Source organism: Crinia signifera, chromosome 3 (genome assembly GCF_055691185.1).
Source record: "Crinia signifera chromosome 3, ASM5569118v1, whole genome shotgun sequence".
NCBI classification, from domain to species: domain Eukaryota; kingdom Metazoa; phylum Chordata; class Amphibia; order Anura; family Myobatrachidae; genus Crinia; species Crinia signifera.
In genome coordinates, this window is record NC_139219.1 from 196,653,143 (window position 1) to 196,665,158 (window position 12,016).

At 46.4% G+C, this 12,016-nt stretch overlaps 1 protein-coding gene across 1 annotated transcript in view; it reads right to left on the reverse strand.

The window, feature by feature from the left end:
* LOC146064101 (CD109 antigen-like) overlaps positions 1-12,016 on the reverse strand; it is a 160,218-nt gene that overhangs the window by 107,855 nt on the left and 40,347 nt on the right. The window contains exon 2 of the mRNA XM_083177200.1: positions 2,955-3,112. Coding sequence (XP_083033326.1) covers positions 2,955-3,112 — 158 coding nt within the window. The remainder of the gene's footprint in view (positions 1-2,954; positions 3,113-12,016) is intronic.

Sequence of the window (12,016 nt, forward strand, 5' to 3'; positions counted from 1 at the left end):
AGTCATTACCCATTTGAATTCATATAGGAGCCCTGCATCAGGAAGATTTCGAATTCTTGGTAATTACAAAGTCATCTCATTATCTGGTGTAGGGGCTGCCTTGGTTAGTAAAACATAACCCCCATGGTGACTGGGGTACTATGGAGGTTAAGGCTTGCAGTCCCATATGTCTCCAGAGATGCATTACCCAGATTACACCTCTTCATCAGACTTCTTTCAATAATGATACCCTTCTTCCACCACAACACTCCTCTTTCTCCCATGTCTTCAGTAAAGGCGCAGTTCTGCCTCCTCATAGAAAGTGGGATTGCCCAATAGAAATCATCCCAGGAAAGACTCCACCCTGCAGTCAGATTATCCACTTTCTATTCCTGAGACCAAAACCATGTCCAATCAGGAGAACCTAAAAAAGGGGCTCATTCGACCATCTATATCTCCAGTGGGCGCAGGGATTTTTTTTGTTAAAAAGTAAGACAGAACGTTGATGCCTTATATTGACTACCAAGGTCTTAACGATATCACCATCAAAAATCGTTACCCACTGACATTGATAACAGAACTTTTTGACCAAGTCAAGGGTGCAGTCATTTTCATGAAACTAGATCTCAGAGAAGCCTACAACTTAATACCAATCAGACCCAGAGACAAATGGAAAACGTCATTTAATACGTGTAATGGGCATTACAAATATCTCGTAATGCCCTACGGCTTATGCAATGCTCCAGCCGTTTTCCAACAATTTGTTAAGGATATCTTTAGGTTTGCACATGCCAATGCGCATTTCTGCACATTGGCATGCGCATGTGCAATGTGCAAACCTTGACTGTGAACGGCCTCTGTCGGTGAGCCATTCGCAGCAGGGAGGGAAGGGGGTGGATGCTGGCAGAGATCGGACATGTAACAACTAGCATTTCCCATGGGAACATGGGCAGGATGATGCCTGCCAGAGGTGAGTGTCTGATGTCACATGATGTCAGCCGCCCGCCCTGTCTTCATCCCTGGCACCCGCAAGTCTCAACTGACTTAAATTTGCGAAGGCTGGAGAAATCATTTGATGGTCGCCGACCATCGAATGATTTCTCGAGCTGCGGGCAAATTCGAGGGAATGTGTTTTTGTAACACATCCTCTCATATGGTTGTGGGGAGGCTGGGAATCGCCTAGGTGGCGTCACATGGACTCAAGTAAAATGACCCCCAAAGTACCGATAATTGATACTTTGCTGAATGTAATGCTACTAAAACTACTTCTGAATTACCCCCACCCAGTAAGGATTTTGTTACATTAAATCATTATCAAGTTATTATAGACTGCTGATAATAATTAATTCAATGCCACATACTGTGGTCATCATTTAGCATTAGTTACAAATGCAAAGTTCACATCACATCACTATACGCACGCACCAAGGGACTGATTCTGGTTGCTTTGCAAAAGCAAACTCCTTCTTTAATGGACAAAACCGTGTGCACTGCAGGTGGGGCAGATGTAACGGCAGATGTAACATGTGTCGAGAGAGAGTTAAATTTGTGTTTTGTTTCTGTGCAGGGTAAATACCGGCTGCTTTATTTTTACCCTGCAGAATAGATCTCAGTTTGAAGTACAAACCCCACTCAATTCTAACTCTCTCTTCACATGGTACATCAGCCCCACCTGCAATGGTTTTGTCCTTTAAAGAAGGAGTTCGCTTTTGCAATCCAACGAGAATTAGGCCCCAAGTCTGTATCTGTAATCGCATAAAAGTACCGGCAAAAACAGGATCGATCGCATTTCATAATGAGTTAAAGCAGTGATAGAGGCGTGTTAAATGAAATGGAATGGGTTCACAATGTCTGTGATGTGGAGGGTGTAGTGGGTGTTTAGTGGGTGTTGCATTCACAAAAATTGCAAAGCCAATAGTAGATAATGCAAACATATCCGACCTTATTTTGGTCCACGCGCAACGCTGCGACTTTTACAGCATTGCGTGTAGAAAAACCGCAGCTCAAACAGCTGAACGTGCCCACCACCCCGCCCTTCCCCACGCGGCTGCGAATGTATGTTCTGCATAAATATCCATTCTCAGCCTTGTGTGCGGTGGCCAAATCATTCGATGGTTGCCGTCCATCAAATGATTGGAAGATGCATGCAAAACAAAGACACTCTCTAGTGTCTTAGCTTTGCGTGCTCCCTGTATGGGAACAGGGTGGCAACTGATATCCGCCCATCCCCGGCACCCGCGTCACTGCCTAATTTGCATGGGAACGCCCAGCGTTTTCATGGGAACCCCCATGAAACACTGGGCATTCCCCAGCCTGTCACCTGAGGTACGAACAAGACGGCGAACTAGCAGTTCACCATGCTCACTTGCACCCAGCATATGTGCAGCAGAAAAACATTGATCCCCCATGCGAACGCGAGGGGCAGCGAGTCAACCAAAATAAGTTTGCACAGGCTGAGTAACTGCAGAGCTATCACAGACTGCGGAAGTGCTGCTGTCCAGTGGTGCCCAGAGCAGGTACTTTTTACCTGGGTTCCGCTCCATCTCCCGCATTGCAGAGAGCTGGACAGTTGGAGAGAGAGAGGACAGGCTGCAGCACATCTTCTCTCCCCAGTTCAGTAAACACTAATCAGTGCTGTGTGCTAAGCTGGGGTGATAGGCAGTTGCAGCCTGTCCTTTCTCCTTGTGTGCACACCCTGCACCCCGCTGCCCATCCAGGGGGAGGGGCAAATATATATTATTTCTTCAGAGTGGTGTGGCCATCCATGCGCCCATCTGTGACGCACGCAGAGAAGCCCCTTGCAGGCTTGCTACGCATGCCATGCTGCGGGCTTGGAAATTAGACTATTGGCCACTTATGGGAGCAATGCTCATCACTTGGAGTAAATAGTTTATGAACACACAAAAGTTAAAAAAGCGCAATATTTTTTATATTTATATTGTGATTTAACATTATATTATGTATATTCCACTTACCATTTTGGAAGACTTTGCTTGCATTCACTAAAAGTATGTTGTTATCCATAATTGCTGCAGTCACAGTAATTTCAGTGTAATTTTCCCCAAACCAGTGGACAGCCAGAGATGTGTTAGTACCACGGATAGTATTAGCTGTTGTAATATAATATGATGGGCTGCAATACATAAAAAAAAAAAAAGCAGATTAAGTTTTGATAAATCTAATTAATCTAATTGTACTCTATTGTACTGATTGTTATATTGATTTGTACTTGACATGCGGTCTCTCGACTGCTGGGTTTATGACCCAAGAGTCCATCTTCTCATGCACAGAGTGGGTGGTTGAGAACCGCAGCCCCCACAGGGATGGAAAATGGAGGGAGCTTGAGGGATTGCCACGTACCCAGGCCCTGAGGCCATGCCCTCTTAAGTTTGGGCACACACAGATGAGTTTGAAGAAACTAAGGAAGCCCAAGGTGTGCTCCCAACACCCAGTGCGTGACCTAAATCATGCATAGGGGCGTACGTACTTATGGACCCTCTCCAAAAGGAGAAGGGCCCCGTAACTCCCCTAACCCTTCTCAGCCATAAGGCCGAAGAGGGGAAAATAGGGATTGGTGGGTCCTCCTCACCAAAGCTCAGAGAGACCCTCTTCCCTCAACCCCCGGGAAGGGTTAGGGTCGGGTGGTTCGTCTGCACTGAAGTTTGGAGAGACCCTCGGTAGGCTTCCCTTTGCCTTGTGGCTCGGGGTTGCCCTCGGGGACCGCAGCTCTCCCTAAAAGAGAGAGCTTTGGTACATGGGGAGTGGCACTACGAAAAACAGAAAACGTGAAAAGTGACGAACGTGAAGAAGGAAGAGAAATAAATAATAAAGAGACCCCAGCCAGAAGGCCGGGGTGGGGGTGTGAAAAATTGTCCTACCCCAGCCAAAAGGCCGAGAGTAAGGACGTGCAGCGCTAACCTAAAGGGAGAGTGCACAGTGCAAGTGCCATAATAGTGCATGGTGTACAAGCTCACCAGTGCATGGTTCTGGCACCTCCGAGTTTCCCCAGGGGCACAGTGCAGCCATGGGCTCCAGGCAGCCAGCCTGACCAAGCTTTTCTCCGTTCCTACCTAGGGCACTTTCGAACCTCTGGCATGGGAATGGATACTCCACTGGGCTTTTCCATTGACTCCCTTGAGGGTTGAGGCCCCCTCGGTAGAGCAATCTACTCAGTCCCAGTGCTTCTTGCATCCCAAGGTTAAAGTACTAAGCTGGGCTTTTCGCTGACTCCCCATCAGAGGCTATGAACCTCTGGAATAGGAGTAATTTACTCAGTCCCATAATTTCCAAGCTCCTTGGGAATGGATACTAAACTGAGCCTTTCGCGGTTTCATCTTTCAGTGGATACAAACCCCATCAAGAGAGCCACCTACTGGGCCCAGTGTTTCTCCCCGCCCCTTACCAGTAGAATTATGGCGCTAGAACTGTCTCACCATCTGGCAGAGGTGAAGGTACTCAGCCAGACTTTTCCCTGCCCCGAGCATGAGGGATCCCATCTCCTCCGCCCATTTTAGCAGTTACTCATTCCAGCCTTTCTCTATTCTTCTGCCAGGGGCTAGTCCATACCCACTGATAAGAACAGATAATACACTTGATCTTAGCCAAAAGGCCAAAAAGCACACACAGATGTCACACTTCACTCTGGGAAAAAATGGGGGGTATGTAAAATTGTTATATGGATTGGGAGTAACTGGTTTGCAGAGGTGTATGCTTGAGAAAAGTTAAGCTGGGCATACACTTTTGTGACTTCTCAGTGAAGTCGACCATGATGACCCCCTTGAGGTCCCAGGCAGTAGGATCGCATGTGATATATCTTATGCGTTCCCTTTCACATACCAGGGACATTCAGTTAGGGGAGGCAGTGCTTCCCCTGTCATTTTGTTTAAAATAATACAAAAAATATACCACAAATGCTGTGTCAGAAGTATTTTCTTTGTATTATTTTATAAATTTGTAACCTGTAAAATAGTTTGGGAAGCACAGATAAGCGTGCCTCTCAAGCAAGTGTATAAAGGAATAAGGGGATGAAGCCCCAGGGGCGGGGCAAAGGTGGGGGCTAAAAAAAACATTAAAATAAATGGTAATTGCGGCACTTCTATAAGTGTTTCATTGACAGGGGCTGCTGTGATTGGACCACAGATCCAGCTGCTCTACAATCACTGCAGCCCATGTCAATAAAGCTAGAGGCTCAGGTTTTTACCAGCTGTCCCTCCCTGCATGACCTCCGGCTCTCAACCCACAGTGGTGAGTATTGTAGGTTTTTCCACAGAGGCTGGGGGCGGTGGGGAGGGTATCAGTGGCAGGGGACTGGGGGAGTGGCAGTCATGGTAAGTGGCTGTGCTTCTCTAGACACAGCCACCACCGCACGTCACTGTCGCATACGATATATCGCATGTGATTCCTTCCAAGATTGCCCTACTCGAATACAATGCAACAGATCACTTCTGCAGCCTGTGCAATTTACAGGCTCTGAATGCGTACAGGACTGCGTATCTTATTGGACCTGCTGCCAATCACATGAGATTCACTGCAAGCACATGAAAATAGCACATGTGAATTGCTTAATTTGCGCGATGAATCACCTAGTCTTAGTATATTTACCCCTGTGACTGTGGGAAGAGGAACACCCGGCAGCAGGGGACATGCTGAGGCTGACTAAGAGAATGTTTTACAAAAGCTTTTGGGCATATGTGAAAAACTGTGACGAGGTAAGTATGAAAGAAGCTGGTCAGCAGGCTAAGTAGCACCTGTGCAAAATTATATGACAGCACACAATTGGTTTTCTTCCAGACTGCGAGTGCACAACCCCATAAGGCCATGTACCATACGCCTATTAAACAAAAACTGAGTATCCAGAGCTGAGGTGGGACAGTATTAGATAGGCCTTCCGCAATGCTTAAAACATAATTTTTTTCAAACATTAATTTTTTTAGGCTTATGCACAAAATGGGGTTACAGAAATAAGAAAAGGGGCAATAAGGAGGGGGGACAATAAGGAGGGGGGGAGGGGAAGGGAAAGAAAGACATGTCATCTATAGGCATTAAACAAATAATAAATAACAAGTAACAAATAGCCTAAATCAAAGGTCTGGATCTACCAATGTGATTTCACCATACCACCCAACTGTGAAGTTTAGGAAGGAGGGACATTTGCGTACGCCCAAAATTAGGGGGCATGGTCCATTGTCAAGGGGGCTTGGCCTACAAATGGCATCATTCTCACAAGGCTACACCCCATTTTTGCCGCTGCGGGGGCATGGCTCTGTAAGCTGCTGGCCAGAAACCAGCCTCTCTGCATGAGGGGGGAAAGAATGGGACATTTCCAAGGCAAGCCGAACAGTTGGAAGGTATGCTTCACTAGGATTCAAAGGAAAGGGAAGGTACATGCAGAAGAAGCACCCTGCCCTTATTGATATACAAATGCAATAGGAGAGGAGGAGGCCGCAGAATAAGGAACCTCCTTAGTCTCCATCTCAAAATGAAATTGAGTCTTATGAAATGAAATTGTGTCCGTAACTGTAATGTCTCTACTTATTGTTATCTACCTGGCTGCTGCAATGACCAAGTGGCGCCGCGGATGCTGCCTAGGTGCTGTACTGCTCACCAAGTATATGTTCCCTGTATCTCCCTGTCAGGGCCACCAATAGGGGGGTGCTGTGGGTACAGCTGTCCCGGGCCCCGGCCTCTGGAAAGGCCCGGGCAGCTCATTTTGCACACCGCAACACACGTGACTGCTCAGTGCGCTGAACAAAGCAGGTCCCGGAACGCAGACTTATTCAACCCAGGATGCCAGCGGCCAATTAAAATGCTGCACCAGCTTTTGAGCCAATCAGAGCTCGCGTACTGGCAGCCAATCAGAGCAGCTGCCAGTATACAAGCTCTGATTGGCTCACCAGCCGGTGCGGCATTTTAATTGGCGGCCGGCATCCTGAGTTGAAGAAGCCTGCACTCTGGGATCTCCGTGCAGCAGCTCAGCGGAAGAGGAGGTAGGGGAGCTGGAGCCAGGTTACTATGGTAAGTAAAGTGAGGAGGGGGAGCTGGACTGAAAATGAGTCACAGGCCCATAAATTCCTGATGGCAGCCCTGCCCCCTGTACATCACCCTCCCCAGGGTACATCTAGTGCAGGGGTGGCCAACCGGTCAGAGGTAAGGAGCCGAAAAATATCGGTAGTCAAGCTAAAGAGCCGACATCATGCGCGCGCCGAAGGCGCATGCGCCCAAAAAAGGGGCGTACTCTATTTTGACCCCTTGGGTGGGTGTGATACAAATATGCCTCCAATAGTGCAGTGCCATATATACATATGCCCCCAATAGTGCCAGATACACATATGCCCCCCCCCCCCACGGTGCCAGGTATGCCCCTACGGTGCCGGGTATACCCCTACGGTGCCAGAAAGCTGGTATGCCCCCACAGTAGCAAAAAGCTGGTATGCCCCCACAGTGCCACAAACTGCTATGCCCCCACAGTGCCACAAACTGCTATGCCCCCACAGTGCAAATTTCCCAGCAGCAGCACTCACCGTTGTTGCTGCTGCTGCTGGGCGGGGTGAGGACAGTCTGGTGTCCCCCTGCAGTCCTCCTGTCATGTCACTGATGGGAGGAGAGCACAGCACAGCGCACCGCGCGTCTCCTTCCCCCTCACTTCCCTGTGACTGGGCCGTCCACCAATCCAATCAAAGCTTGCTGGCCGGCTCCTGATTGGCTGCTGGCCCGCAAGCTCTGATTGGCGGACGGCCCAGTCACAAGGATGCACAGTAAGGGGTAGGAGAGATGCGCGATGCACGCTCTCCTCCCCTCAGAACTAGAAGGGATTCAGGGAACCAGCAGCAGGGGGGACTGGGACAGACGGTGGGCGGCAGGCAGCAGTGGGAGCAGGAGCCGCACTTTACAAGGGGGAGAGCCGCATGAGGCTCAAGAGCCACGGGTTGGCCACCACTGATCTAGTGGATACCTGTATGTGATATGTATATCTGTACTGTCACTGTTTAACTGTTACCTAGCCGGCTGTTGCACAGCAATCCAGATCTAATTCCTAGTATATGCAAGTGTACCTGGCAAAATAAAGCTGATTAGTAATTACATTTGGGGGGGGTGGATGTCCAGTAATCAGGAATACTAGCACTGACATTACTATTTGGCCGAGGTCATAACGGGCTGATTTAGGGACAGTAGAGGGATATCAATGGAGGACAGCTAAAGAGGGATCGGGAGGGGGATTCCTGTTAAAACCCTTAAAAGAAAATATTTTTTCCAGTGTTCCTACCTCACTTACACTGCAATGTAGTGAGGTTAAGCATATCTGGGTATCTGTAATTGATGGATGTCAGACTTCTGTTGAGGCATACCTCACTTACATGTAGAGGTTTTATATCTCAAGAACTGCTACATGTAAGTGAGGTACACCTCAACGGAAGTAACACTACATTGCTATGTAAGTGAGGTTGGAACGCTGGGGGCCTGGGACAAATTTTTTGCTTTTAGGGGTTTTAACAGGAATCCCCCTCTTTAAACGCTTCTTCTTCTCTCCTTATTCTTTCCCAACATAATTCAATGAGAACAACTTCGGAATATAGAGAAAATAACAAAGAAACACAACCCGAAGCATGGCGAGGGGCAGCGGTACGCGTCCTCCGACCTTTTCATACCCCCACTATCCACGTCGGCATGGAGTTGATTTTAGATAGTGTGGCGAGCCACCGAGCCCGAAGCGTGGCGAGCGGACGCGGAATACATGTAAAGTAATATGCGTCCCCTCGTCACGCTTCTGGCTCGGTGGCTCGCTGCGCTCGCCACACTATCTGAAGTCAACTCCACGCCAACGTGGATAGTGGGTGGTATGAAAAGGTCTGAGGAAGCGAACCGCCGTCCCTCGCTGCGCTCGACACGCTTCAGGTTTGCGTTGATAGTGGGGGTGGCGTGGGGGTGCATTTAACATTGTAAGCACCCATTAGAGGGCTTATACAATTAAAAATTGCATCGCATCGCATGCATCGTATGCGGCTATATGGCATAAGATGGAAATCTTCAAGTACCGGCTGATCTAACAATTGGAAAACTATTATTTCTGCTGGATAATACATTTAAGGCCCCCCTTACACAATTTATTGTTCAACAAGTTGGACCTGATTGACTCGAGATTTATCCTATGTGCAGGAGGCTCAAGCTCTTGGTTGTACCCTATGCGCACGGTTGTGATTTGGGTCCTACACCTCAGGCACATCAGATTTTGTCAGATAAATTGGTCCAATCCATCTTAATTGGGTCAAATCTTACAAAATCTCACAAGTGTAGAGGGGCCTTTTAAGTTAACATTTTAATATTAGATTATTATTGGGGGGGGGCTGGGTCCCATGGATCCCATGGATCCATTATGTAAAAAATAGGGTCTTGCCTCAATTTTTCTGGGTCCTTTCTATATGCCCCTTAAATGCCCAACAGACCTCTGTGTCGCTTTCATGCCATTGGACCACTTCAATTTGCCACTATTGTACCATCAGACCCCACCACATGCCTCTTATGTGCCATCAGTTCCACCCACATGCTCATTATGAGGCATCAGTACCCAACACATGCATCTTACTGTATGTGCCATGAGTCTCCTCCACATGTGCCTAGAGTTTCAAAAATATTGTTTCAATTACAACAACAGCCAACTACATAATCTGAGTAATTGATATATTTACATAAATAAAGGCAACTCTACATGTTCCTTATGTGTCAATACCCTCCACATAAGTAATTTGGAATTATAACTATATTTTTATCTCTGACAAGCAGGCATGGGTAGGAAGGCTTGGTGTTGCTTTTTAACTAGGACGCTCAAAAATGTATTTTCTACCCGGATTCTTGGACATGCGTTTCACTATGATTTATTTTACAGGAATCTCATTCCTTTCATGAGATCATTTTGGGCTAGTTTAGGGATTTTGGGTTATATACAATTGATGCAGAAGTAGATAGCAATACTTGCATAAATATATGGTGGGAAATTTAAGAGGACGAGAGATTCAGAAAGTGAGAGATTTAGTAAGAAATCTCCAGGTTTTTTTTTAAACGGCAATCATTTACACTGCAAAATCAGTTTTTTGCAGTGTAAATGATTGCCGCTTTAAAAAAACTGGAGATTTCTTACCAAATCTCTCACTTCCTGAATCTCTCATCCTATTAAATTTCACCCATTAGGTTTCCATAATTTCTATGGTCTATGCCTTATCCAATACAGATAATTAATTATTTATTATGATCCACCAGTAGTATCACACTGTGTGAAGAGAAAAACACAATCATTTAAAGTGGATAGGGGGAGATTATTTAACAATATCTCCATAGTCTTATACAAACATCTACAAATTTCACATACTATATATTTCAAGCACCCATTGATTATACAGTATATATTCTAATAAAAAGGTTACAGATTAAATTTTTCACCAAAAGACTATCCCACAGGTTCTCAAAGTCTTTCCTCCGAACCCCACACAGTGCATGTTTTGCAGGTCTCCTCACAGAATTGAGTGAAATAATTAGCTCCTCCTGTGGATCTTTTAAAATGTGTCAGTCAGTTATTAGTGCACCTGTCAGGTGACCTAGAAAACGTGAACTATGAGGACCAAGTTTGAGAACCACTGTACTATCCCAAAGGCTCCATCGGCTTTTCTTTTGTCATTAGTATAACTGCCATAAAAGATAAGACCGCCTAGTGCTTCCCATATTATGTCATCATATTTAGTTGAAAGTCAATAAACTTTAATTAACTACATTTCTGGGTACAAAAGTAATGAAAAGGGTTTTACAATTACCTGGCATTACAGGTGACCAGGAATAATGAGAGGAAAGTGTGTCCCAAAAGGAGAATCGATAATATGTCCATCCTGGCTATTCCCAGAGATGATGCTGAATTCATAGCTTCTAGACACTACAAGAGGATGATGTACATTTGAGAAATACCTTGTTTAAATATGTTCTTGGAAACCCAGCCCTAGAGAACCTGACACTATTATATTACACACCTTGCTAACAAGGCAGAACAAAGACACAGGGAAAATCCTTATTTCTGGTTTTATCACTATTGCTTAAAGTCTGCCTGCAGCAAAATAATTTATCCCCTCATTTTGCGATGTTCAATTTGCACAATGTGAATTTCCGAATGTAAGCTTTCATGTGCAGGTCTCATTGCCTTTATGTGCTTGTCCCTCGCTACAGGGGATATCCTATTACTGATGCTGCCTTAGTTGATAAAAACGTCCGGATATCACAATAAATTACCCAATCCAATTAGCTACTTTTTTTAATGTCTGAAAATGGACTCGCAATTAGGTGAAAACTTAGAATCGGGGATAAGTCCCTAAACCCATGTATTATCGCAGGACTTAGAGACTGCTTATCCGAGATTCCATGTTAAGCATAATACCCAATAACAGAGGATATTGAGGAAAAGGGATGCCAGCTTTGGGGCAGAGGTGAATCACGCTGCACTGGCTGCAGGGGGTTATCTATAATTGTTTTGGTGTTTTTTTGGTGCAATGTGTGTGGTGTGGGCCCCACCCTGGACCAAGTACCCCATGTACACCCATTATATATAGGCCAATGGTCTAGGAAGTGGAAGGTATTTATGTAATTGTCTTCTAATGTATGTTATATAGTCTCCATTCTGTGCTGTAACAAACCATGTGTACGGGATGCAGTTTAAATCCCGGCGGTCGGGATCCCGGCGTTCAAAATCCCGATGCCGGAATCCCGAACGCCGAAATCCCGACACTTTCTCCCCCCGTGGGTGGGAGAATAAATTAGTGTGCCGAGCGTAGCGAGGCACCGGGCCCGCTGCGTGGCGAGCGCAGCGAGCCGGCAAGAGGGGCGATCCACGTCCCCTCCTTTTCGGGATTTCGGCGTTCGGGATTCCGGCGTCGGGATTTTGAACGCCAGGATCCCGACCGCCGGCTTTTCATGCCGAATCCCATGTGTACATGGTGTGTAGGAGGTGAAACAGTAGCAAAATTGGATTATCCGTTTGATATATTTTTGAATACATATGTCACAC